General features: G+C 38.1%; 3 protein-coding genes across 3 annotated transcripts; 1 reads left to right on the top strand and 2 right to left on the bottom strand.

Moving 5' to 3' along the window:
- Positions 1 to 616: 616 nt before the first annotated feature.
- LOC121978619 lies at positions 617 to 4,737 on the bottom strand. Its single transcript, XM_042530941.1, has 8 exons — positions 4,605 to 4,737; positions 3,753 to 3,898; positions 3,418 to 3,608; positions 2,697 to 2,757; positions 1,402 to 1,503; positions 1,062 to 1,298; positions 909 to 971; positions 617 to 817 (listed from the first exon to the last, which is right to left on the bottom strand). Exons 1-6 carry the CDS (start codon positions 4,735 to 4,737, stop codon positions 1,197 to 1,199), a joined length of 735 nt encoding a protein of 244 aa, XP_042386875.1. The 3' UTR covers positions 617 to 817; positions 909 to 971; positions 1,062 to 1,196.
- A 3,508-nt stretch (positions 4,738 to 8,245) lies between these two features.
- Positions 8,246 to 12,174, top strand: LOC121976337 (FAD synthetase, chloroplastic-like). The gene is made up of 5 exons (XM_042528466.1): positions 8,246 to 8,559; positions 9,751 to 9,920; positions 10,696 to 10,831; positions 11,037 to 11,212; positions 11,292 to 12,174. The coding sequence occupies exons 1-5, from the start codon at positions 8,402 to 8,404 to the stop codon at positions 11,786 to 11,788; spliced, it is 1,137 nt and encodes a 378-aa protein (XP_042384400.1). The 5' UTR covers positions 8,246 to 8,401; the 3' UTR covers positions 11,789 to 12,174.
- Positions 12,175 to 12,695: 521 nt separating this feature from the next.
- On the bottom strand, positions 12,696 to 22,320 carry LOC121978618. Its single transcript, XM_042530940.1, has 10 exons — positions 21,976 to 22,320; positions 21,434 to 21,583; positions 18,268 to 18,318; positions 18,001 to 18,212; positions 15,811 to 16,603; positions 15,332 to 15,423; positions 15,164 to 15,257; positions 15,002 to 15,073; positions 14,690 to 14,800; positions 12,696 to 13,192 (listed from the first exon to the last, which is right to left on the bottom strand). The coding sequence occupies exons 1-10, from the start codon at positions 22,318 to 22,320 to the stop codon at positions 12,959 to 12,961; spliced, it is 2,154 nt and encodes a 717-aa protein (XP_042386874.1). The 3' UTR covers positions 12,696 to 12,958.
- Positions 22,321 to 23,397: the final 1,077 nt, after the last annotated feature.

Raw genomic sequence — 23,397 nt, 5'->3', positions numbered from 1 at the left:
TACAAGAATATATGCTTTTAATGGCATTTAAAAGTGTCTTCATATACTACTTATACTGACACTTTTAATATAGTGACATTAAGTCAAAATGTCCTCTATAGTGATGTCGTCTAAAGTCTTATGACATTTCCTAGTGTCACTATAGCATAAAAATAGTCACACCACTAATGTTATGAATAATTGTTATAGTGACAAAAATAATGTCACTATAAGATTTATAATGACATTGATACATGCCTTTATTATAGTAATAATATGACAAATTTATATGTCCTATAAAATCATTTAACAAGACAACTATAAGTGTCATGAATTGTTTTTATAGTGACAAGAAAAAATGTCCTTAATGATAATTTATAAGGTTAATTTAAAATGCCTCATTATGTAATTTGTAATGACACTTACAAATGTCTTCTATACTAGTCTATAATGTCTTCTATACTAATCTATAAGGACATTAAAAAAATATCATTAAAAGTTATTTATGATGACTTTTTTAAAAGTCTCAAATGAATTTGATGGTCTATTGTGACCTAAAAAATCCATATATTATGAAAGATGTCATCCATTTTCAATATTTTCATGATATAATATTCACGCACATAACAAATTAACATAAATACAAATAAAAAATTTTAAAATAGAAATTAAAATGCTAATCAATAATTGTCATTAATTTTCTAATCCATAAGGATAATAAATTTGTCACATCAAAAATATCTATATCCCATTGTGCATGTATCTATGAGGATAAAACTAATTAGGTAGACCATCTTCAACCGTCATATTGCTTCACAAAATTCCAAATACCTATCACCTACAAATACAATGAAAGAATTTGTATTAGTGAAATAAAACAATGAAGACAAAAAGTTAATAGAAATAATGATAAAGATTAAATATCATACCAAACGAGAAAATGTAAAGTATCATTCCATATCCACCTAATAGTAATCTTCGTTTACTGTTAACTGCAAATGCATTTCGTATTTATTTAAAATTATAATTACATGATAAATATAAAAAATTAATAATATTTCAATAAAAAGTAAGAAATATACCAGATGATAAGGCCAAGATATCATTCCTCCAAGTGTATCCTTAAACTTCTGTAAAAGATCATAAGGTCTAATTAAACTATCTTATGGTTCTAGGACAACTTGTATTCTTACTTCACACCAATTTGGTCCTAGTTCTTATCTCCCTACTATAGTATTTGGATCCATGCTATGGAGCACTCCTTTTGCCACAATTTTCGTTGAATCAAATAAACTTTTGATCAAAACAGAACATCCAATCTACAAAAAGAAAAATAGAGTTAAAAATTTGAAGAGTATAAAATAGTTGAAGAGTATAAATCATTTTTGCTACAACATAGTTGAAGAGTATAAAATAGCTTACCAATCTTTCTGCTACAATAATACTTGAAGGACTTCCATTGGCATGAGTAAAGCAAGCTTGGAATAATTCAACTCGAGATGGAGGGTGTCCCTTTTCTTTTTCCTGCAAATATTCAAGTTCATCCCAATCTAATAAGCATGTTTTCCACCTTCAGTTACTTCAATAAAACTAATCAACAGAAGCTAATAAAGCTAATCAACAGAAGCATGTTTCCAAAGAGCATCAAACTTGAACAAAAATATTATATTATCTTAACGTAATCGGTGGGAGTAGCAGAAGCATTAAACTTGAAGTTAGATGGGAGCAGCAACATCAAAAATTATATTATCCATGCATAGACTGACAATACCTGTAGTTCTATACTATATAAACAAAAATTCTTTCATCGTTTCAGGATGAGGACCAATGGCAACAGTTCACTTCTTAAACAAATCAATATTCACTTCTTTGTAAAATCACTGTGTTTTCACAATTAGATAACTTTTATATCTAAATTCAAGTTGTTACAACATGTTATCCATGCATAGACTGACAATACCTCTAGTTCTATACTATTTAGTCCCATGCTTTGTTTACTAGAGGTTCTCATACCATTTACTTGAAGCATGAAATTTTTTAAATCTTTGCAGTTTTCCAGTTAGTCTATCTAGCTAGTTTCTACATGTAGATTGGTTCTGGTTTGACAACCAAACAATATGGCCTGGTTCCTTTGCATTTCAATCTCCAGTCTAGTTCAAAACATTAAGTTGCAACAATTTTGCAAATAAATACACGGGCAGACATTCCATAGCTACTGAAGATTTTCAAAGTAAATGCACGGGCAAATAAATGCACGAGCCACATTTTTGCTACCATTCAGATACATTCTATGAGTTTCAAAGTCTGAAGTGCATGTAGACTCCATCAAGGAAGCAACAAACTTGAATCAATGTTGCTACGGAAGATTTTGCTTAAAATTTCATTTGATATTTACTTCATTACTAGAAGTCAAATGTGTACTTTATGACTTCAAACTACCTTGCTACTAAGGTCGAGCACAAATGACATGTTGACTAAGAGTTAAAAGATAATTCAACCTCACATGCAAGGTTCACAGTAAACAAAATCAAAAGAAATCCTTGAATTAATATTTGAAAAACATGGCTTGGACTTTGAGTTAGGATCATTAACTGACTCACACTATATAGAATAGACTGGAAAGACCTTGAACAAGAATAGACTGAATAGACTTCAAACTACCATTTAGAAAGCGAGATGATACTAAACCTCGTATAGAATTGTAATAAACACTTAACTCCATTTCTATACTTCTCAGTTTGTCTCGGTAAAACCATCCAACTCTTATCCATAATGATTCTAAAAAAAAAAAAAAATTCAAATAAGTTTAACAATATATATAAATTGAAAAAAAATTATCATGATAGAGGTAATGCAAGTGAAATGCATGTCTAGATAGTATAATCTAGAATGAAAAGGTTCCTTTGCATGTTTAGTTGCAGCAATTTCTTAATACTATATTACAGAAAATGAATTTGCAGAAACTATGTTCTGAATTAAGCAAAACATAGCAGAGGTAATTTGGATAGTAGCAACTACAAAAAACTTTGATCAAATATGTTCCGACTTTTCTATATAGTTGCTACTTATCTTACTTTTTTGTTACAACATGGTAAGAACGTTGTAGTTGCTATGAAAAACATAGTTAGACTTTTCAATTGTTGGTAATTTGGATACATAGCAAAAAAAATCTGCAAAAATATTCTAGGATTATATCCAACTAAGTTTGATGATTCTTAATTAATTGATTTGCAAAATATAGATTTGGTGTATTATGTTTCTTCATATCGTGCTTAGTGAAAATTATGAAGCAAGATTAAGCAATACACCAAATTATGTTTCTTCAACATAATACACCAAATCTATATACTAATGCAGATTAAGCAATACACTAAGCAAACTAAAACAAAAAAATCTGCAAAAACCTAGAACCAAGAGAGGATTAGCACATACACAAACCTAAGAAGATGAAGGGTGGATTCGGCGCGTTCCTGGAAAATGCAGCAATCGAAGGAAAAGAGGAGGTGTGCGAAAATGCGCGTTCTTGGATTCGGCGCGTTCCTGGAAAATGCAGCAATCGAAGGAAAAGAGGAGGTGTCCGAAAATGCGCGTTCTTGGATTCGGCGCGTTCCTAGATTCGGCGCCTTTTCCTGGAAAATGCAGCAATCGTAGGGAAAAGATGAAATCCAAGGACAAAGAGGTGGTGTGCGAAAATCAAAACCTGGCCGTGTGCGATTGGCGATTTACGGCGTGCGAACGGAAGGAAAAGAGGAGATCGATCGAAGGAGACTTACGGCATGCGACGTAGGGAAAAGAGGAGATTTCGATCGAAGGTGAATGAGCTCAATCGCTGGCGAAAGGAAACCTAGCAGCGTGAGAAAAACATCACGCGGCGTGAGAAAAAGAATCGGCACAGGGAAAGGGAAAAGAAAGAATCGGTCTAATATAATTGTGTTTCTTAAGTTACATTAATTATTAAACTAACTATTTTTATATTGACATTTATTAAAACTGTCATAATAAAGGGTTTAATATGTTATTTTTTTTATTTTTTTGAAGTTTTTGATAAATGTCACTATAAGGTATTTATAATGGCATTTTTTTATAAGTGTCATTAAGAAAATGTCATAGTAAACCTTTTTTCTTGTAGTGAGGTGAAAAGGTAGTCGAACTACACGCAAAGATCAAGGAGCTGATCACCAGACTGGTCAACCTCAGTGAAACGGTAACCAACCGGGACTCGATAAGCTACGCACTCAATATTTTTCCCAGAACTTCAGAATGGACTTCAATCATAGATGTCTACTACATCTCGAAGGACCTGAAGGTAAGTACCCTAGAGGAATTCTTTTCGATTTTGGAATTACATAAAACTCGATGTGCAAGTACAACAAGTGAGCCAAGCCAGAACCTGACACTAAAAGCCACCAAGAAGGACGAACCTGAGTCAGACTCGGATCCGGAAGGAGACCAAGAAGCTTATATAGTAAGAAAATTTAGGAAATTTTTTAAATCTAATAAATTTAAAGAAATACAGAACAGAAAAAACTAAAGAAATAGAAGAAAGTTTCGATACTACCAGTGTCAAAAAGAATGATACATAAAAGAGGACTATCCAGAAATCAAAAAAGAAAAAGACAAGAGACCAAAGCAAAACAAGCCTAAGAATCTCAAGGTCACTTGGGATGAAAGCTCATCATCCAAGTTAGAAATAGAAGCATACGTCGGACTAGCACTGATGGCTAGGCACGAAGAATAAAGCACCTCAAAAGCCGACATCGATGAAGGGGGTCGACTTTAAATGAATGCAGCGAAGCAGGAGGAGAATAAAGCTTCATATCTGACATGGTAAGTGAAGTATACCTCTTACCTCCTGATTAACTATATTATGGTATTAAATCAATGTCAATATCAATATGCAAATTGAAAACTAAAATGACAAATTGAAAAAGAAAAATTTAGAAATAATTTTTTTTTTAGCAAAATCATGCTTAATAGCGGATCTAGATAAGTTAAAAATTGGAAATGCTAATTTGAAAGAACAAATAGAAAATTTAAAATGTTCAAATTTTTTGCTGTAAAGTTTAAGAACTATAAAGGATTAAATTAGTATTATAGATTTTATAAGGGTCAAATCAAAAAAGTAACATATATATATATTCGTAAAAAATAGATTAATGCAGTAAGAAGGAACTCATATTGGGTTCCAAAATTATTCTTAGTTTAAATTCTATATATTTCTAAGTTTAATTTGTTTTAATTGTCTAATGTGTTAAAATAATTTTTTTTATATAATTTCATTCAAAATTAATTAGTTATTAATTTTTCCTAAAGGACTTAATTTCTTATCTTAAAAAAAATTTAAATTTTTTACCGTTGTATTATTTTTTTATGATTTATTTTTTAGATATTGTAATTTTCAATTTAAAAATATTCTCTGTCCAACAAAATATTTTAACTAATATTTAATTTTGAATTATTTAGATAAATGCTAACTTTTAAAATAAAAATTATCGAATACTTAATTTTTGAAAATTTATTTATTTTTCTACAAATATATGTACTCTATTACATTCTCAAAAAAATTTTTAAGATTTTTCAAACCTCTAAACTATTTTTTAACATTTTTTAACAAAATTCATCCTTCTATAGTAACTAAATTATTACTGCTTAAATTATTGTTATTTTCTTATGAAAATTTATTACTACTTTGTATATGTTTGTTTAACCTTCATAAATTTTTTTATGATTTTTCAGTAAACAAAATAATTTTTTAAAATTTTTTTTGTTGAAAATTGCCTTTTACATAAATCAGAATTTCGAATATAAATATTCAACATTTTTTCTAAGTATAATTCACTATTTTTAATTTTGAATATAAATTCCTTAGACTTTAATTTCAACTTAATTGAGTAAAAATTCCTTATTTTTAATGTGATCAAAGGGGGAGAGTTAGAAGTTAAGTTTAAAAGGGAGATATATTTTTCTCAAAATATTGCACATATACTATTTTAAACTTGCATATTCATTTAAGGTCTTTAATTCAATATTTTATTTTATCCTAACTTAACTTGAGTTGATCCACATCAAAAAGGAAGAGATTATAAGTATTCCGTGATGATTTTGATGTAATCAACCAAGTCAAGTTAGGTTCTATTATTATTTTGATACCTTATGTCTAAGTGTGTAGAACTTAGGAGCATAGGAGGTCGAGCGAAAAATGCAGTTAGTGAGAAGCACGGCACGGGAGAGAGTCGACGAGCTCGATGCGTCCGAGGGACAAGGCACTACATGCGAAAGAGTACGCTGGTGGATGAAAAGGAGGCGCGCGACGTTTTTGAGGGACGAGAAGCCAGAGCAGAAGACTGTTTAAGAATAATCTAAAATGGATTCGGATGAGCCCTATTCCGAATAGCTGAAATCACCTAAGCAAGCGAAATCAGAGCAGAAGACCCGGATAGAAAGTCAATCGGGAGTTGACTTTGGTCCGGGTGCCCAGATCACCCGGGGCAGCCAGAGCGTCCTGAGTGCGAGCCCGCGGGCGTGGGCTAGTTCAACCTAGTTCGAGCGCTCGAACTTGGTCCAAGCGCCCGAACCAAAAAACTTATCGAAACGCCACCTGTTATAATCCGGTTCGAGGAGGATAAAGTTCTATCCGCGTCCAAGCGTCTGGAACCCTTTCAAGCGCCCCGATTAATGCTATAAATACAGCTCTGATCCTAGTAGCTTAGAACTACACTAGTAAATGACGTCTTTCTGTTTTACTATTTTTGTAAGTTGTCAACGTTGTAAAGAGGCTACTCCGCCTAAAGGAGATTTGAGTGAACTTCATTTGTCTAAGATTAGCAATCCTTTTATTACAAACCTAGTAAATTCTCTTGCCTTTGTTTTTTGTTTTGTTTTTACTTTTTGTTATATTAAACAAGTCTTTTCTCAATTTAGTTTGAATTAATGTCGAGAAAGGTTTGAGTTTACTTGTGCAGCGCTATTCCCCCCCCCCCCCCCTCCCTCTAGCCGACCGTCAGGGGACCTACAAAATAGTGGTCCAGTGAGGACGAGTTCTTGTGAGATTGTAGGCGCTGGTCCAGTTTAGATCCATTTTGGAAGTATAAGCTAAGAGCATGACTAGATTAGTAAGATAATATCTAATTAATAATGCTATATTATTTCAAGCACTAACTTTGCTTTACATGTTATTTACTATTATTTGAACTAACAGTCTTGCAGGAGTTAGTTAGCAAAAGTTCATTTTAGATGAATAGTACTTGATGCGCCTCAGAGCCGTGCAAAGGCGCCTTAGAGCAAGATAGAGACGCCCTTGTGCAGATAAGAATGAGGATAACGTTTCGCTGCGAGGAGATGCCCTAGAGCGCATTGGAGGCACCTTGTAGCCATTGGAGGTGCCCTCGCTTGGATAGAAACCGAAGATCTCGAATCAAATAAGTGCCATTGGAGATGCCCTGATCCATTAGAGGCGCCTCCAATGGTGTATAAAAAGAGGTCTTCGGTAACTCGATAAGTATTAAAAAATCACTCTTCTACGCTTATTCTCGATCATTCGGCTACTTCAATTTCGTTCTGTTGTTGTCCTACAATGCCGCCTCACCCGACAACTGCAAACATACCAACTCCAACACCTGAGCTAACAACTTCATCATTCTTGTGTTGGTAATATTTACATTATTGTTTTAAGGAAGTGCAATGTGTTACACTTTCCTCTTATTATTTTTTGTGCTCGATTACTCTATCGGGAGTTTACCAATAGAAGATTTTAGTGGATTGTCCATCAATAAATCCAAGAGATCTGGGTCTTCGAGTAAGAGTCGCCGAAGACTCCGAACCAAGTAAATCGAATGTGTCACTGCTTTTGATTTTCCATTTCCATTTTTTTTGCTTTATTGTTATTAATTTTGATCCTATAGTATCATCTTATGGTTCAAGTCTCAATTATAATACACTAAATTTTTTTAATTGATAAGTATCTAAGTACGTTGAACTGATGTTGAACTGATGGACCATTAGTACTTCTCGATTTATTTTAATTATCGGTAAATTTTTTTTTATAGAATCACATTGATCATTCAGAATTAATCAATATAAATTAAGATAACTAATGTTAAGCTACAAAAAACAAAATAAAAACCACTTCGTCAAAATATTATGAACGCCATAGATCAGAACTAGGTCAAGCCAAGTTTATCGACCTATTCGTATATGGAAGTTAGTGGTTGGAGGGTATTTTTGTCTTTTACTTAGTATTAAGAGGCTTGGGCAATATTTTCAGCGGTCAAAAACCGCCGGTGGATTAGGTTACAAGGGCGGACCTCGCTCGGCCAACGTGGGCTCGGGCTTTGGTTCGGATGAGGTGCCAAACCCTCGGCTGATCACCTCCGGAACCAGAAGTTGGCAGAGAGAGAGGGAGAGAGAGCAAGGGCCGCGGGCGATGGAAAGGGGCGGCACCGCCGCCCTCCAGTTCTCTTTCCAGAACGCTCACCCTCCGTCTGCAGTCGCCTACAGGCCTCTGCTTTCCCGGCGTCAGAACTCCCCTCGATCCACTCGCGGCGCCGCCACGAAGCCACAGCTCTTATCCGGGCAGTTGTGGTAAGTTTTCGAACAGGATACTTGTCAGTTGATTTTGACATCGGAGTCATAGTTTGGCCAGAGGTCGTACTTTTGCTTGCTTCCGTGCTCCTTTTTCTTCGATGCTCGATCTGGTAACCCTAGTGAAGTACGGACGTTCTACTTCTTATGAGTTGAATAAACTTAGATTGAGTATGTACGTTTTTGTCTGTTTGTTGAATTGCTGTGGAAATCAATTAGGGCGGCGTCAAATAGGCCTACTTTTTTCCTTCTTTCTTAGCGGTTCTCCCGCTGTGGAAATCAACTGGATCATAACTTTTACTATGATGATAACTGAATAACGATATTAGTGGCTTAGCTACGAGTTATTGTGGAATCCAGATAAATAAAAACACATAACCAATTTTTTTGGGCAATGCAATGTGAGAAAGAACATAAGCTCTCTACCTCTTCTGTGAAGTATGACTTTTCCCATTGTGCTTTTGGTAAGATGTCAATACGTTTTTCTCTCAAAAAGAATATGGTAATCGGGACTTCCATAAATACTTTTTTCTCTCTCGAAAAGCACTAGTTTGGTCAAATTGGATGATCCTCACTTGTTTCAAAAGATACCAACTTATCATGGACAAATCTAGTGATCCTTTCTATTAGTGTTTTGAATTTGACAGAAAACTGTCAACAGGGCATCTTCTCAGGCCTATACCATCACTCTTAAATTGGCAAAGCATTGTAAGAACAGCTTTGTGATTTCCAACTCATTTTTGGGGAAATAGCCACCAAGCAAGTTTATTATTCATACTATGGCAGGCCTACAATTGCCTGATGAACTAATTACTTCGATATCTTGTGCTTAATATTTTAGGCTCCAGCTACAATCGGAATTATTGATTTTTTTTTTTTCCTCATGTAGCTGTTTTCTTCACTAGAAATAGTGTTTTTGAACTCCATATGAAGGTAAGTTGGATAATTTGCGATTCCTTGATTTGAAGTTTTTATCCATTTGCCTGTTTCCAATAAATCTTCATATTGCAAATTGCATCCTTGTTATTTATGATCTCAAATAAGATTGTCACTTTTATTATTGATTCTTTTATCTTAATGCTAATTTAGTTAGATGTTATGCTTTATATCTTTAAGTAGCAGTCCGGTAGTTGCTAACAAAATAATGATTAAAATTTATATGCATTCCACACTTTTACCACTTGTTCGCAGGTGTCATTCTTGTTTCAGAAGGAAGCATGCGCCCATGCATGTTGTTGCACAACATTCTGCAGCAAAAGCTTTCAGTTCAAATCGTCCAGAGGATACAAGCTTATGTGGTGAAGAAATACAGAAAGATAAGTTTCTCATTGATTGTGGAGCAGATCAAGAGTGCGTGATTGGTAGGTAAATACTTAAATATGACAAAGAATACTTTCATTTTTATATACAAGAAATTTATCTACCAATTACCATGCATTACTATGCAAATTTTAGTCAGAGAGTTCTTTATTAATTTACTGTCATTAGAATGCTAATACAGGTTTTGATGATTGATAGGGATGGAACTGGGCTGGGTTGAGTCAGATTTGTTGAAAAACTGTGCCCAAATAAATTGATTCTGATTATTTAAAAATCCTAACCCCGAAATTGAAAAATCAATTCAGCTCAATTGTGTGTTTATAGGTTTTTCAGCTTTTTCCAATGTATAATACATGTTATATTTTTATCCAACGTATATTATTGATATAGCATATATGTTTGTGACATATTGTTTAGCTTTTTTGTTTGTTTTTGATAAAAACCTGAAATGAATATCACATATTAAAAAAACTAGAACCCATAGGAAAACTAATGAAACATAGATTCCTTGATTCAAACATAAATGCAATAAAAGTCGTCTAGATTTTGTAAACATTCACAGGCTATTGTATGCTTATACAAGCGACTTGAACTGTCAAGGTGGAAAGCCTACCTAAATATAATAGATGCAGTATACTAGAAACTTCCAGGATAAGTTTTTCATGTCATGTTTCCTTCTTAGCTTTTCCACTTTATGCAAGTTGTTGTACTATGCTGAGTTATTTACTGAAGTAGAGTAGAATGTTGTCGGTACTTGCCTTCGGATAAATTAAAGATACACACATTTCTTATGGTTTCTTGTCCACCCTCTTGCAGGAGGTATAGTCGCCTTAGGCAAGTTTGATGCTCTTCACATTGGTCATCGAGAACTTGCAATACAAGCATCAAAAGCTGGCACTCCTTTCCTTCTTTCTTTTGTTGGAATCGGAGAAGTGCTTGGTTGGGAACCAAGGTCAGCAATTTCATCTGATAATATTTTCTACCAATGCCTTTCTTTGTGTGCAAACTGTGGAAAATTCAGATTTACTCTTTTTAATCTTTTGTGTAGTATTCAGATTGGCATATATATTCAGATATTTCTGTACTACTTTCTATTGCGTTTTCGGTTACTTATTTTGGTTCCAGCTATATTGAAGCTTTCTCGAACATTTGCACAGGCCTCCTATTGTCGCGAATTGTGACAGGAAGCGGGTTCTTTCTTCATGGGCTCCTTTTTGTGGTAATGAAGTGCCCCTGGAATACAGTGTCCAGTTTTCAAATGTCAGGCATCTCACTCCAAGGCAATTTGTTGAAAGGTTGTCGAAGGATCTCAAAGTAAGTGGAGTAGTTGCAGGTATAACATGACCACATTTCGATTTGAAAAGGAAAAAAGGGATAATCATGTATTAAAACTCGCACGTCATTTGCTTCAGGTGCCAATTACAGATTCGGATACAAAGCCTCTGGTGATGCATCAGAGTTAGTGAGACTCTGCAAGGAATATGGTCTGAGTGCATTTATCGTAAGCCCTGTTATGGACAAAACTCAGCGATCATACAATGGAGCTTTCAGATGGATAAACACAGATGACAAAGGTCAGGTATCATCCACTCGCGTACGCCATGCTCTTGCCATCGGTGCAATGGATTATGTAGCAGAGCTCATTGGTCGAAAGCATCGTCTTGTCCTGTCATTGCATAAACACTGCTGCTCACAGAAGGGAATTTCAATTCCAAAGTCAAGCTTGTTAAACCAGCCACCAAAAGATGACGCCTACATCAATTGCACTATTGTGATAGATGACAAGCTGGTCGGGCCTGCAAATGTGGTTATTGACGTCGAAAACATCAACATAGAGTTGAATGATACGAGCATGGATGCAGAGGAGCTCATTCATGATCATTGTTTCCTTGGGATTGAATTTGATTAGTTGACACTACTAATGGCCTTATCATTTTCACTTTAATGGGTTCGAGTCGAAATAGGTGCACAGGTACGTTGTAGACCAAGCAAAAGCAGAAGTCCACCTCCTCATCTTAGAGTAAGGCTCCATCTCAGCTTGGGGCATTGAAGTGGTTTCACAAGGAATTGCAAGGGCTAGATTTCAAATACAGGTTCATCAGGCATCATTATTCGTCAAAATGGGTGTCTAACATCTCTCTTTCACGAAACAATCTCTCTCGAAACCGATTTTTTAAAAAGAATTATGTTTTCTTTTTCACTTTCTGATGTATTTTTCATATTTATGCTGGTCACTTCAAAGTAGATAAGGTATATTTTCCTCCACAATAAAGCTTAGAGTTGTTCTGTCTCTCATTCTCTGCTAAAACCCTTGATTATTTTTGGGTGATGTTTAGTTTTTATGGGACAGCCACTCTTTTATTGAAATTTGATGGTTAGATATTATAAATGACCCCTGTGAGTTACTTATTACATTCTAAGTTGGCAAGAGCAGTTACCCCTTTTATGAATAATGAATGTTTTTATTGTAAAATGAATTTGGAATATAAACTGCTATAGAAGGATTATTCTGTCAATTTTATTTAATAAAAATATTTAAATAGACAATGCCAGTTTAGGGAACCCAACCTAACATTCATGAAAGGTTGAGAATGTTCATGAACAAAAACAATATTATTCATGAGCAATAGTCATAAATATTTTATGATTAAGACTTATAAATTATATTCATCACTATCCGATCAGCATATAAAAGTTTTAAATAATAAAAAAAATTCAAAATAAAAGTTTGATAATATCTAAATGAATTAAATTTAAACTTATAAAAAAAATTATATCGAACTTCAGCAATTATTCCAACTGTACTGACATCTGTCTTCACAATTAGGCAAACGCTATGGACTGAAATAATTTCACATAAATTACATCAATGTCTGTGAACACATACAACTTAAATAATTTACAGCACCCAACACCTTCAGAAATCCCCACATCATTAAGTCTCGATCTTATTTTTTTAATGAAATCTTAATCTCCAATAATTATGCTGTTGTCTGTGTAACATGAGAAATGTAACTAATTGAGGAAAGAAAAACTTAGAAAGCCAGCTTTATGTTTGCACAGTGACATTGTTGGTGATCTAGTTTGCTGTGCTTAGTGTGGAGAGTTTGGAGCCCTCAGTTGTTTTTGTACCTTTGCCTTTAACAGCCTTGGGACTGTTTGGCAAGCTTTTGGAAGATTTCACAATAGGGCACAAGTCGTGCCGATGGAGCCGGTCACAGGCTCCACCACACTTTTCGCCTTGCAATGGATTGGCATCACTGAAACTCCACCTTCTAGAGAACTTGGGTGACTTAGCACGAGTAGGAGGCACCTTGGTTGCAAACAAAATGGCTCAACTAATAAGCTTACTCATGAAGAGAACTTTCAATATTCACTACTGAAGAATGTTTTTTTTTCCTTCATTTTATTTGGTTTGATCTGACAATAAGTTTTGACTATGATATAATTGGACCTCTTGCTTAAAGTGTAATTATTGTGAGATTATAAACAAAGCATCTAAATGGCTCATCATTGACAAAACCATAATTATGAAAAATTAAACTAAGGCCACTGGTTAGAACTAAAAGGCTGGAAGAGACCTCTCTGACTCAGATTAGTTTTGCGGATCGGATGTGCAAAGAAGTGATCCGACTATCCAGTTTTTGCAGAACTGTAAGAACTTGGTGATTTTCAAAACTTACTTCTTTATTCCTTTATGTGCTAATAAATTGTTATTCTTTTAAGGGAAAAAACTAAAAGGGCGTCTATTTTTATTGGAATAATAAAGGGACATCTTTTTTCATTTAATATCAAAATGATGTCTCATCCCATGTCAGTATATTTTATTTTCCGAAACTATCTTTATTTTTTGCGCTATGGTAGAGCCAGGAATTCATAGTTGTTGCAACATAAATACTTCCAACTTTAACAATAAATTATGTTATAGTAGTTATAGTTTATAACTGCTATAATATAAGCATTTCATTTCTGGTCAACATTATATTATAGCAACACTTGACTATGATCAACACTAATAATACTGTATTATAGTAAATTCATAATTCTTGTAATATAGATGTTTCATCAACATCAAATTATAATAGTTACGAATCATAGTCGTTACAACATAGATTTTTTATTAATATTAATTAGTATTATAGTGTAGCAGCCACGAAATCATAGATACTACAATTGTGTAGTTGTAGTAGCTACGAAATTATGGCTGTTATAATTGTATAATCGTAACTACTATAACGTAGCAGTTGTGGGATTATAGCTGCTAAATTGTGTAGCATCTACAACAATGTCAAAAATAAAAACAGTTTTGAAAAGAAAAATGTATATAGACAAGATGGAGTGTCTTTTTGATAATAAATGAAAAAGAAGCGCGGCCCTTTGACAATTCCAATAAAAAGAGACGCTCTTTTGATTTTTGCACTTCTTTTAACATAGGTTTATGAACAATTGTGTTTTTTTATAGGTATACATTTTTGATGATATGCAATTATACCGATTAATCTGGGTCGGGTCAACCAATTAGTTTGTCTAGTCAGGCTCCAATTTGGTTTCTATAACGGTTGGCAAAACCTCCATGAATAAGTAAAATTCAGTAATTAGTAATACAAGATGACGTGTAAGACAAGCACAAGCTATTTGAAATTTAAGCAAATGACAAATATCTAGCAGTAGGGAAATTAAGTTAATTGAATTCATGAACTTTGAAGTTCCATCATAAAAGTTAGCATTCACTATTCCATTACTTCTTTGATTTCAACATTCTACTTAAATAGTAAGTGCTAAACATCATTTACAAAGTTTAGACGAGTACCTTCTTTAGTTCGGCCTTCGGTGGAGGACCTTTTGCGTAAAAGCTAGGTAAAGGGTTTGCCTTAACAATCAAGTTCTTTCTGAATTCCTTAAGAGCAGTGTCCTGCTCTTCCTAGAAAATATAAGAGAATTCAGAACATATAATGAATCACGACTCCAACTGAAAACGAAAGGTAATATTAATTTAGTTTATTGCTACTTATCTAGCTTCACTAATGAACTCTTTTCTACATAACAATCTACATGACTATCTGTATCAGTATCAACTTCAATCATGGCTAAGAATCCAATATTATAAAAAAATAAAGCATACCTTAATTCTAGCCTCAATATGCAGTTTCTCTGCTTCCAAAGCCTGGTGTTTCTGTTCTAATTTTATGTAGTACTGAAGAAGGAAAAAGGGAAGATATAAAAATTATGTGGATTTAAGCTTCATGATAATAATCAATTAGCAGTAAAGGGATTGAAATAGTACTTCTTTCCGCTTTTCTGCACGCTCGCTACATTTAAAGGAAGGAGCATTTCCGATAGTTCTCCTTCCTTTCAATGATCTGAAAGAAGCTGCAGTTCTATAAAATAGTCGAGGAAAACTAATATACGATTCTAAATGATGCAGTTAGAAGTAGAAGTAGCAGAAGGATATGAAGAAGCAACAGAGCAAGAATCGTCAGTGTTATGGTGATGCATTTTCTTATCAGGTTGCAAAGCTTTCCCATGTGTAAGAGATGAATTACTCTGCATTGGTAACAAACAAAGAATTCATACTTCCATGAATAAAGTAAGCAATGAAAGCACAATTAAAATTCTCTCTAGTACATGAAACAATTGGACTAGACACTGAACACTATGAATCAGTGGGCGTTTGGATACCATATAGAGAGTATATCGATTGTCCAACACAAAAATTTTATATTTTAACGTTATAAACCAAATACAAGGAAAAAGGTCATATTAAGAAAGCAGCAGATGGAAGAACTCAAATTTATCACATGAAAGATCATGGTACAACTTAAATCTGTCCCGCATATGAATGACTTCAAGAACCAGATCCGGAATTCAAGATGAGTAAGAAGTAAAATAAGCATGTCAAGCCAGAAGCAAAAATAAGCGAGGGTTCCTTACAATGCTTGCCAAGTGTGAATTATGTGCTTTCACAGGTTTGTTTAAGCTTCCACTCGCTTCAGCAACAGAAGCATGATGCTTTACAATTGCAAGAGTACGGGGATGAGGAACAAGGCAGTGAGATTGTGCTTTTCCAGCATTATCTGACTTTGATGCAGCTAGCTTCTCATTTAATTTCTGAGCGGCATGCTTATTTGCTGATCCCACCTGATCAAAACTTATATTTCTAATGTCAGGCACTTCTTGTTCTTGATGAGAAGTTTCATTATCTCTCATATCACAGATAGCATTTTTTGACCCTGGAGTTTCATGAAGTTGGCTGGAATCTTGATTGGAATTACCCTTGGGTGCACAAAGAGATTGAAGTTGGCCAGAATCTTGATTGGAGTTATTCTTGGGTGCGCAATTTGATTCTGGATTTTTATCAGTAACCACTTCAGCAACTTGCTTACTCGGCAATTCTTGTCCTTGATTGGATTTTTCATGGTATTTTATGCCATTAGTAGCTTCATTTGACTCTAGAGTTGCAGAGGGTTGGCAACAATTCACTTGATTAGAGTTACTCTTGGGTGAACAAAGAGATTCTGATTTTTTATCAGTAGTCACTGTTGTACCATCTTGTACCAGGTGGGAATTTTCATTCCCTTTTATGCCGCTAATGTCTTCTTTAAACTCTCGAATCACAGAAGGTTTGCTAGAGTAAGCTACTTGATCCGAATTGTTCTTAGGCGGCCAACGAGATTCTAATTGTCTAAAAGAAGCTACCACTTTTGCAACTTCCTTGCCCATTTGTCTGTAACAAAAACAAAAAAAAATGATATAGATAAAGTTTTTGAACAGGATTGCAAAGAGTAGACAGAAATAGGCACATCAGTGGAGATAGCTAAGCAAGGACATTCATAACAAGATTACATTCAACTGAAAAGCAGAGCTAAAAAAAAATAGAAGAATTTCCTATTGACAAAGTAATTTGTTATCCAGGAAAACACCCCGTATAGGTACATAAACCAACAAATTGTAAGGAAACTCCAAATGGAGTTTAAGAACTGGTTTGAAGAAAAGTAGAAAGGAAAAAGAGCATGGATCGCAAATAAAACATTATCTTCACACCAGTGAGCATCTCCTATCAAGTTGGCCCTTTCATATTACTTCTGAATAAGCCTTTGATTGAAAGAGAAAAGTTATGTCCATCTTCATCTTTTAAAAAGTTATAGTTAAGTGGACAAGTAAAGTTGTTATCAATAGCATACTTTAATTATCTCAAGCACGCAAAGAAGCATAAAAAGGAAACGAACTCTAAGGTAAATGAAGCATATATTTACAATCCTTAAAAAAAGGAAAAAAAGACTGCAGCTTTACAATAAGAGATTTTGAGTATATTTTGTGCTACGACATAGAACCAGTACAATAGATGTTCCATGTTGATACTTGTTACCTCACAGGAGCCTGTGTTAAAGCAAAGTATCTTTCAGATTTGTGAAGAGAGATTTCAGCTTACCAAAATTTCCAGGAGAAGTTGATGCGGCAGAGTAAGTAATATCTAAGGCGATATAATTACAGAATAAGTTCCACAAAGAGTTCTGCAGAATTAATGTTGTGTTGTTGGTAATTATTCAGTTTGAAGCATTCAATAGATGCAAGGCATGATAATTTAAACAAGTCCATTCCATGCCTCTCTGAAGCATTCGTTTATGTAATTTTAATGCGTTGAACAAGCTCAAGTCGCCTCCAATATGAAAGGCCTCTAATTTTTGTAAGTACTCGTTTCGAAGATGTATACTTGTTGATATCGACAGGAAGTAAACATCAGCGAATGAGAACCGTGCAAATACTGACCGTGATGGCAATGACGTAACGCAAACAACGGCAGAGTGGAAACAACAATAGAGGAATGATTGAGCAACACACCATCGAAATGGAACGAAGATCAGAACATTATCTTATTTATTTAAAACACTAAGAAGAAGAAGAAGAAAGCAAAGTTTCCGACGATCGTTCCCTCGAATCACAAAATGCCCCGGAAAACAAAAACATTTATCTCGACAAACTTACGAAAAGGAGATGAAGAAGAAGATCCAGATCAAAGTCAAATATCCATTTGAAACTTACGAGAGACCGCGAAAGCTTCGATCGAAAAGATTAAGACCAAACCGAGAGACCAGCAAAGGGAGGGGAGCTTGAAGTCAATGCCTTGGAATCTCGCCTAGCTCGCTTCCTCCTTCGCCTCCTTCGATCCGCGACGGCCGCGACGGCCACCGCCTAAGCCCGTTCACCTCCTTGCACTGCCTCCGGCCGGTGACGTCGTTGAGCTCTGTTACGCTATTTATAGCGCCCTCCTCTTTAACTCCTGAACTAACGCCGCCGTTAAGTATCCGAAGTGGAGCCCCATTAAACCAGGGCCTCTGAGCGGTGAACTCACCGTATTCATCGGCCAGTTTCACACTAACAGTCTCTTACCCGATTAACACACCACGTTTCTAACGTCAAGATTATCCAGCGGTCCCACATCTGAAACCAATCACTAACTTCTAAATTATGCGAGTAAATGAGACTACTTGTCCGTGTTCTTGCATATATAAATAAATAACTTCATTTTCAAAATATTTTTTTTAAAAAAAAACTCTATGATTTATTTTTATAACTAATTACAATATTATATATAATATATATTAAAATATCATAAAGGTTTTGACATTGAATGAGCATTTAATAAATTAATTATTAAACTTAAGCTACATTTTTTTTCCTTATAGAAGGTTGCATCCATGTCCTTTGCTTTTGCTATGGCACAAATATTTTTGAATTATTTTTTAAGAAAAAACAAACATGTTTGGGTTGATTGAGAAAAATAGTTAAAATTATAAAAAATTATTTGTGATTAAATTTATTAAGTCCATGTTATGATTGGGCGTAAAGAGAAAAATTAAAAATATATTCAGAGATTTAATGGCCATTTAGAAGGGTATCTTTGTATGTTTATGATGTACAAATAACTAATTGTTAATTATTATCCTTTACTAAGACAGGGTACTAACATCAGAGAAGACTACAACATAACTTATGCAGACTTAGAAGTTGATCTCAGTGATCCGGCCGTTCGAACGGGGACCCTCTGGATGGAAGTCAACGTCATGTGATGGTCAAAAGTCAAAAGGGTCAGCAGGAGATCCGACCGACCGGAGAAGGTTTAGAGCGACCGACCGAACGGGTCCTGGCGGAAGCAGAGACAACTCGACGGAGAGTCGGGTCTCCGACGCTCATGGTGAACAGGGTCGCCGGGCCGAGCGGGCTTCGCCGGGTCACCGGGCCGAGCGGGAAGCCCGCTCGGCCGAGGCTTAAAACAGTAATGCTGTGAACAGTTTCATTCGAGCACACGACCTGGAATCTCCCAAGCGGATCAGTATCTACGTCCGGTCGGACGTGATGGGACCGCCGAGCGACCGGACGCTCGGCGCGGGAACAGAAGAGACAAAAGGACACATCGGGGGACATTTTCTGACAACAAGCGTGTTCGACGACTAACCCATACGCAGAAGCCTATGACGGAAGGTTCTACTGTCCCATCAGAGATGTGCTCGGACTGTAGCAGTATGGTGTCAGGCAAGCTCCTCTGACAAGTCCATACTGAGGTATGGTAAGAGGACACGTATTCGCCTCGGTATATGTGCATAAGCCTCTTCACAGCTCTATATAAGGGTCCTCATACTTCGCCGGAGGTACGCATTCTCGCATCTTCGGAGCCACTTCTTAGTTTCCTCTTGTCTGACTTGAGCGTCGGAGGGTCGTCGTCGGGAACCCCTTCCCGGCCCAACTTCCTTGCAGGTTCGCCGGAGGTCCATACGATCAGTCGGAGATCTACGTCGGCAATTTGGAGAGCGCCACGTGCCCAGCGTCCGTTGATTCAGCGTTCAGACAGGATCAAATTTGACGCCGTATGTGGGAACGCACCTACATCCGAGCGGAAGCAATGGAAGAAGCTAGACGACCGCATACGGTGATGCTCTCCCAAGAGGAACTCAACGCTCTAATCGAGGCAAGAGCAGCTAAGCTCGTGGAGCAACAGAAACAAAAGGCGCGAGCCGAGCGCCTAAAGCAACAGGCGACGTCAGCATCAGCAGGCCGAGCGGAGAATATCTCAACATGGGGCCGAGATGAAGAGCCGATCGGCATTCAAGGGGAAGCACCACTTGCCCCGATCCCTTTTCACCGAGCTGGGTGAGAGGTACGCCGATGTAATTCATTTTATGTATGGTCGTCTGTGTCCTTTTAATGCAGGAAGCAAAGTGATAAAACGCATTTGGTATTATTCGCCGAACGGACGACTACACGAAGACCCCGTGCCGCTCGGTAAGGCATATATCATCCGTGTTGAAATTAGCCTTGAAGGCCGTCGAGCTCCGACGTTAAAAATCGAGAGTCGAGCCGACGATTATAAACCCTCCAAGCGGAAGACCGTCGAGCTCCGACGTTAAAAATCGAGAGTCGAGCCGGCGACTATAAACCCTCCGGCCGGAAGACCGTCGAGCTCCGACGTTAAAAATCGAGAGTCGAGCCGGCGACTATAAACCCTCCGAGCGGAAGACCGTCGAGCTCCGACATTAAAAATCGAGAGTCGAGCCGGCGGTTATAAACCCTCCGAGCGAAAGACTGTCGAGCTCCGACGTTAAATATCGAGAGTCGCGCCAGCGACTATAAACCCTCCGAGCGGAAGACCGTCGAGCTCCGACGTTAAATATCGAGAGTCGCGCCGGCGACTATAAACCCTCCGAGCGGAAGACCGTCGAGCCCCGACGTTAAAAATCGAGTCGCGCCGGCGACTATAAACTCTCCGGCCGGAAGAAGACCCGAGCGGACCAGATATGCAAAACACTTGTAAAAATCCCTTTCGAACACAAGAAAGGTGGGAAAAGAGGCGAATAACGAGGAGAATTAAGGGAATATGAACAACGGTAGTTGGCAATCCGAGCGACCATCACTCATATCGATTAGCAAAAGAAAAAACAAGAAAGGATAGCATTAAAGAAATTACGGCCGAGCGGCCGAATTACAAAAATGGATAAGTTTCTAGCCGAGCGGCCAAGTTACATAAAAATTTCTACTCTAGATAATCGTAAAGGTCCTTCGGGATGTTGTTGAGCAGCGCCGCTTGGTCCTGGGCCGGGATGAGGATAGAGTTGGGAAGATGACCCTTGGACTTCAGGTAATCTGTGGTAGCTGTCATAGCAAGATCAAAAGCAGTGTACATCCGTTTGCAAACCTTCTCCGAAAGTTTGATCGAACGGATGTAATTCTGTCTCAGGGCAGCGACCCGGCTCGGCTCGGCCTCTTGATATTCTTTAAGGGCCGCTTGGGAAGCATCGGCGGCGGACTGGTGTTCTTGCAAGGCAGCCTCAAGCTTCTTAACTTCATCCGATCGGGCCACCTTCTGGCCGGCCAGCTGGTACATCAGCTCTTTAACTTTTTGCTCCAGGCCCCGAGCCTCTACGTTCTTCTTCTCCAGATCGGAGATAGTCGTTTTCTTCTGCTCGGTGGCCAAGCTTATCTTGCGATCCAGTGATTTGTTCAGGCGATCAAGTTCGGCCAAATTGTGAGCCTGATCGGTCGTCTTCTTCTGCTCGGCTGCCAGCAAGTCTTGGGCCTTTTTGAGCTCTTTCTGTAGCTCGGCATAGGAAGGGCCTTGGGAGCCGGACGGGCCGCCCGGAGCTTTCAGCCTTCTCAATTCTTCGTCTACCATCGCTAGACGATTGGAGACAGCAATCTCCTCTACCCATCTCTGCAATTAACAAATTCATTAATAGCCGATCGAAAAGAATGCATAAAAAACTTCGGAAGAAAATGCACTTACCCCGGTGGCCTGCTGCATGTGGTTATTGGCCAGGTTCCTCAGAGGAATCATAGCGATGCGGGCCTGAGCGTCGACCCACATTTCGGCTAGGGGCCCCTTCAATGTGATCGTGTGCTCGGGCGCGGTTGGTCGATTAGTCTCGGGCATCAGTTCTTCGGTTGGGAGGTGAAGGGAGACCCTGAACGTACGGCGCTGACCGGGAGTCGTCTGAGCGGAGGCCGGCGCAAAAAACTGGGACAGGATTGTCGAACGTTGGACTCGGCGAGGAGCGGGCGGAAGGGCGCTGACCGGGATGGCCTTGAGAGGGTTTGCAGACGCACCCAGATGGGATGGTCGACCTCTGGAGCTTTGCCGTGAGCAGCTGCGGTGGCCCGTTCAGACGGTTGGACCGCGGACGTGGCCGATCGAAGGGGAGTCTCCACTCGGCGCCTCTTTTGTCGGAGAGGCCGCTCTTCTTCCTGAGCAGAGCCTTCCTCCCGAACGGAAGGCTCTTGGCTAACAGTTGCTCCCACCGCCGGCTCCGGGAGAGAGGGTTGAGCAGCCGACTCCTGTTGAGTCCCGCTTTCTCCTTCATGTGAGCCGACCGGCTCAATGCCAAGCGTTTCCATTTCTTTGACAGCCGCGGCCTCGAGCGCCGCCGCTTTCCTATTCAAAATGTCTACCATCACCGACTCCATGACAATGTTCGCTGCAAAGGAAAAAGGAGAAAATCAGTTAGTAATCAAGGCAAATGTACAAAGTAAGATTCTTACCGAAGCCGCTCGGAAGGGGGGTCCTGATCGGACTCAGGCCAAATATATACATGACCCCTTCTTGTAAGAACTTGTTGATGTCAAGCTTCAGACCGGCTAGCATGTTGGCAGCATGAAGGTAGTCCGGTCGGGTCTTGAACCTCTTAAGCTCAGGGGAGGTCGGCGCTCCGATCTGCCACTGGATTCGGAAGGAGGCCCGCTCGGGCATACGAATGTAGAAGTAGAACTCTTTCCAATGCTTATTGAATGAGGGCAATTTATTAAAGAAAACTAAACCAGGCCGAGCCTGGAACATGTAAGTACCCAGCTCGGACTGCTTAGGGTAGTAGAAATAGTAGAAGACCTCCGGTTGGAGGGGAATGTTGTGGATTTTGAACAGGACGACAACGCCGCACAGAAGGCGGAAGGTGTTGGGGACTAGGCTTTCGAGCGGAAGGCCGAAAAAATTGCAAACTTCAGCGATGAAGGGATGAATTGGAAATCGCAGACCGGCTGTGAACTGGTCGCGAAAAACACAAAAAGCTCCGCGCGGCGGTTTGTATGGCCGAGCGGAGGGAGAAGGTAAGATAATTTCGAAGTCGGAAGGGATGTCAAAATTATCTATCAGAATATCGGCGTCGCGCTGATCGAAGCGTGACTCCAGGGTGGTATACCATGGGCCGAGGGTTTGGTCATGAGGTTGGGAGGAGCTAGCCATTGTCCGAGCGGACGAAACCAAAAAAGACGAAAGGCAGAGGGTGAAAGGAAGAAGATGATAGATGAAACAATGCGTAGAGGCTGAAAACACGACAAGAAACGCAAGGCTAACCAAAGATAGAACAGAAAAACGGCCTTACAGAGAAGGAGGATCGACGAAGAACGCGAGATCGCCGGAAAAGGAGAACCGAAGCCGCCGGAGTACTGAAACGCCGAAGGAAGCTTCTGGGCACGCGAGAGCAGAAATGCGGCGAAGGCGAAGGCTTTATAGGGTTGAGCCCGAGCGGCCTCCAT

The sequence above is a fragment of the Zingiber officinale genome, chromosome 4B, assembly GCF_018446385.1.
Source record: "Zingiber officinale cultivar Zhangliang chromosome 4B, Zo_v1.1, whole genome shotgun sequence".
Taxonomy (NCBI): domain Eukaryota; kingdom Viridiplantae; phylum Streptophyta; class Magnoliopsida; order Zingiberales; family Zingiberaceae; genus Zingiber; species Zingiber officinale.
Note: the sequence above shows the minus strand (reverse complement) of the source record. Positions and strands in the feature narration are given on the sequence as shown.